At 34.6% G+C, this 4,457-nt stretch overlaps 1 protein-coding gene across 4 annotated transcripts; it reads left to right on the top strand.

The window, feature by feature from the left end:
• The first annotated feature begins 297 nt into the window (after positions 1 to 297).
• Positions 298 to 4,007, top strand: LOC110623945. 4 transcript variants are annotated; one of them, XR_002489349.2, is made up of 4 exons: positions 298 to 605; positions 1,134 to 1,294; positions 1,531 to 1,602; positions 3,726 to 4,007. XR_002489349.2 is itself a non-coding variant. In XM_021768973.2 (4 exons), exons 1-3 carry the CDS (start codon positions 451 to 453, stop codon positions 1,551 to 1,553), a joined length of 297 nt encoding a protein of 98 aa, XP_021624665.1. In that variant the 5' UTR covers positions 299 to 450; the 3' UTR covers positions 1,554 to 1,602; positions 3,726 to 4,007. The 4 variants fall into 4 exon arrangements, 3 of the variants coding, with proteins under 3 accessions (XP_021624666.1, XP_021624664.1, XP_021624665.1); XM_021768973.2 differs by having other exon boundaries at positions 299 to 605; positions 1,134 to 1,252; XM_021768974.2 differs by lacking the exon at positions 1,531 to 1,602 and having other exon boundaries at positions 1,134 to 1,252.
• Positions 4,008 to 4,457: the final 450 nt, after the last annotated feature.

Raw genomic sequence — 4,457 nt, 5'->3', positions numbered from 1 at the left:
AAATTTAAAAAAATTTACAATTATACTCTAATCTTTTAAATTTTTATTAATCATACTCTTTTAAATTTTTATTAATCATACTTTAAAATTCGTTGTTTTTGCAACATCACCTGTCAATTTTATTAGACATAAAAATAACGATCGATAAATTTAGGATAATATATGAAATTTAAAATTTAATTGATAATTAAATTATTACCTATTGCAATTTGAAAAAATTTGTAAAGAATAATTTTTTTTTAATTAAATCTTTAAAATATTAAAAAATATATTAATTTGGATCTATTGATATTGCAGAGTCACTCTGGTGATCCGACGGCCTCAGCATCCTAAATCCTTGCCTCAAAATATTGTTTCTTAAACCCTAAACCCCCATTTTGCGCACTTTCCTCGCCCTTCACTAGTCTTCATTTCGATTCTCCAAAAGCTCGAGCATAATTTTGACACAAAATGGCTTGGCGCAGTGGAGGATCGCTCTCGCGTGCTCTCATCTCCGCTTCCAGGGCTCCATCTCGCCTCTCCTCGCCGCCGCTCCCCCGCATTCGTCCCCCGCCCACTGCCTCCCCTCGGCTCCAGTCCCGCCGCCCGTCCTTTGCTACCTCCAGGTACTGGTTTCTGTTAATCCCTGACTTCTATCACGGAAATGCTGAATCATGGGAGAAAAGTTTCAATTTTGGTGTTTGAAGATCTAAACCATTATCGATTATTTTCTACTATGTGCTCCTGTTAATTTTTAGTATGGTTTATTATTTGGATGGGTGGTCCTTTAAAAGTTAGACTTTCATTTTGAACTTATAAATTCTATCTCCATTTCCAATGATTTTTTTCTTGTAATTTCTTTATTGTCTATGAATACGCAGCAATAAGATTGTTTAGATTAAGTTATAATTTTTTGGATTTGGAATCGATTAAGTATTAATTCTACTGAATTCAGTTTCACGCTGTCTTCAATGGAGGTTTCTATTTAGTTTGACGGATCAATACATTCTTTTGTATCCTGGAAAAAACATTTTCTTTCTCTCTTTCCTTTGCTGTCCATCTTAGCATAACTTCTCACTCTCTATTGGTGTTCTGCATATAATAATCTATAGGTATATGCTTCTGATTATGACTACTTCTTGTATTCCTTGTAGGAATATGGGAGAACTAGGATGTATGCAATCATTCTTGCCTCTGCATAGCATGGTGTCTACCAACCACCTCACATCACGCCTCAATGCTAACTTGCGGGCTTTTTGCGAGCTGTCTCATGGTACCTTCTACCGTACTTGTCAGGATCGCTAGTGGTCTCTTTGTGAGTTACCATTTCTAGGGCACACAAAAAAAATGAAGACAGAATGTTTTTGAATTGTTGTTATTCATAAGGTGTTACTCTGAATAACTTCAATTGCAAACTGGAAATTCTCTCATTGTTTTTTCAGTAACTTAAAAATTTATGGCTGATTGATCAAATGAGCAAGAAAGTGGTTAGGTTTTTGTTTGTTTTCATAAAACTTTGTTAATGAGAAGACTTGGGATTGGGATTGATAGGGAGGAATGGAAAAGACGGGTGATGCACGTGGACTTTCAGTCAGCTAAAGATGCAGGATTTTTGCAACGATAGTATGTTTCTTTTTTTTTTTTGTTCTTTGTTACTTGTTATTTAAAAATGATTAGAAAAAAAGTTACTGAATCATTAATCTTGTAGAGTATTGGATAAGAAGATGAACTTTAGTCATTAAACTTTGAGGCATTTGGTAACAAGCTTTGTATGTCTAACATAAAATGTTGACAATGTATAATGAATCTAAATTCTTGTGCTGGAAGATCTAGTTTTGGTTTATGCATGTCCATAAAGAACTAGAATGTGGAAAATTAAGGGGGAAAAAGAGCTCTTTTTTCTCATGGGTTTTTAGTTGGATATGCATTGATTTAATATAAACTTGCTAATGCTTGATTATTCATGATACTTTTATTTCCTTTGCACAGTGTTAGACTTGGTTTAGCACTCCTCCCCCTCCTTTTGGCCTATATTTCCACTTTGGCTTTTTGCTAATTACTGGGGGAGAAATAAGAGATTGTCGCATTTTGTGTAATTCTAATTTATGCATTTAGGACACTACCTTTTAATGTGAAAGAAAGGGCGTTTTACTTGTGTCTTCCTATTTCTTCTTTAAAATGTGTAGTTCCTCTTCAAATTGATAGAAGTGTAACATATGGTGTATATGCTTATCTAGTGCTATTCTTTGAAAATTTTATCTCAAATGAATGCACATGTATATGTGTAGATATAGATTGAGGAGTTCACACACCCATGCATCAGCACACATTATTGTGTGCTTGTGGTCAGGTACATGTCTTCTATCCAACTACAGCTGAAAATATGAATGAGACTTGAATCTCTTCATCCTGAAGAAGCAATCAATGCTGTTATCTGGTCCTTGTTGGTGTTGGTGAATAAATAGTAATTAGGAAGTTGCATTCAATCCATTTGTGCACTTCTTGGCTTGTGTATTGCTTTGCTTATCTTTTGCAGTGCTTCCCTTGAGGTCACTTCCATTTTAAACCTAAAGGGTTCTAATGTATATCCTCCTTCTGCTCTTAAGAATTATTAGTAAATGATCTATGTTTATGAGGGAAAATGCACTTTCTGTGGTTAATAATCTGAATCAAGCATTTTTAAGTGCAATATTCATTACAGTTTTTTTGCAAGAACATTGTGGTTGGACAAAATCTTTACATCTTTTCTGTTGGAATTATGTCTAATACATTAAGTTTCTTTTTATTCTAAATAAGAAGCACTGGTGACATAGAGCTTCATTATTGTCTAGTGATTCATTTTTCACCAGTCATATTTATGTTTCGCCTCCTCTTTCAGTATTTGGAAATGACTCTTAAAATTAAGGAACTTTGTTGAACCACTGAGAGACTATTTCATATGGGAATTTTACGCCAGGTGGTTTGACTTGTATGAGAGCTGTGATGGAAATAAACGCTGCTCATATGTAGTTGCATTGACCCCATTCAAAAAGGCATACATCTTCTTGTATGAGTATTATGATGAGCTCTGTGATTAGACAAATGCATTGATATTAGCTCAATCTTTAAAGTATTTTACAAGAGATTATTGAAATCTTACTCTAATTATGAAAATTCGCATGTGATTAATATTTGATTCATATCATTTGTCCCGTTTCAGCATGCCTAACAAAATACCATAGCCTGGGCCATCACATGAAATTCCAGTTCTCTTGTTTAATTTTCTTATATTTTTTCTCTTACGGCTATTTTCTTGTGCAATTCACCTCAAAAGACTTTGTTTTGGTATGATTCTGATCAAATTGCTCATTCAGAGTGCATCACTTTGAGCATCTTTCCAAGTTTCTGATTGTGGACCCTTTTTTTTTGTATGGCTACTGTGCAAGGCTGACAAGATTGAATTCCGTTTTTTTAGTGCTTCAATACATTATTTATTGCACCAATCATTTTTTTTTTCTATTTTGCTGAGAAATTAAGATTAAGACATGCTGCTTTTCAGTCACCATATATCTGGTGACAGGTACATTTCACCTTATATTTCTGTTTCATTTTCCTTTATGGGCATGAATGTTTTTCTGCAATATCCTTTATGCATGTTCAAATTCATCATCGTTAAGGATGGTCAAATATGGAGTATCATGACACATGATTATTCAGATCTAGAATTTCATACACAGATTTTTTAACCATTTATTACATTGTTTCAGGTACTTGAAGGGCCGTTGGATATGTGCATGAAAGTGCAATGACATACTGAGGGAGTCAACAGAGTGGGTGCACCATTGGGGTCTTAGGATTCTTAAGTAGGAATGCTTTAATAAATCTGTCATGTTTTTGTTATACTTCAGAGATTGATCTTGTAATTTTCTCACATTTGGGACGACCAAACGTCATCTGGGAAATTTTCTTTGTTTCTGCTTGTTATCTGTAAGATTATGCAGCTGACAACCTGGTCAAAATTGGGATTTCTATATCTTTTTTCTGTCTTCCGTCCTATTTGTTTGTTTATTTAACTTTTTTATCCGACAGTATGAATATGATGAATGATGAGTGCTTTAAAATGTGGTTGCCAGAGGGATTGCCCTGCAGCTGTCCCCCTCAAAAAATTTTATAATTCATTCTTAATTTTTTACTTATTTGCTTTGATTTGGTGGACTGCCCTGCAAGGGCAAGGTCAAGAGACTACAAGATTTTCCCCAAGTTGGGCATGGAAAAGAACAACTGAAGACTATGAGATGCTGCATCTCAATTTTTGGCTATTCCTGATTTTAGAGTTTTCTTCTGTTGAGTTGCATCTTCTTGAAAATAGATTTCCTTATGATGGAAGCAGTAGTGTTGGGGCCATTGTCCTACATGTGACCATTGACTTGTTTGAGGAAAATTTTCCACCATTGAACTTTAGAGTAAAAGAACGAATGGTGGCATTCCAGACGTCTAAA

This window comes from Manihot esculenta, chromosome 10, assembly GCF_001659605.2.
Source record: "Manihot esculenta cultivar AM560-2 chromosome 10, M.esculenta_v8, whole genome shotgun sequence".
Lineage (NCBI taxonomy): Eukaryota > Viridiplantae > Streptophyta > Magnoliopsida > Malpighiales > Euphorbiaceae > Manihot > Manihot esculenta.
This window is presented reverse-complemented; position numbering and strand designations above follow the sequence as displayed.

Excerpts from the sequence above, each read along its gene's own strand:
- LOC110623945 (XM_021768972.2), top strand. The coding sequence starts at position 451 with ATGGCTTGGCGCAGTGGAGGATCGCTCTCGCGTGCTCTCATCTCCGCT. Across the intron at positions 606-1,133 it reads CCGTCCTTTGCTACCTCCAG|GAATATGGGAGAACTAGGAT; the intron begins GTACTGGTTTCT and ends TATTCCTTGTAG.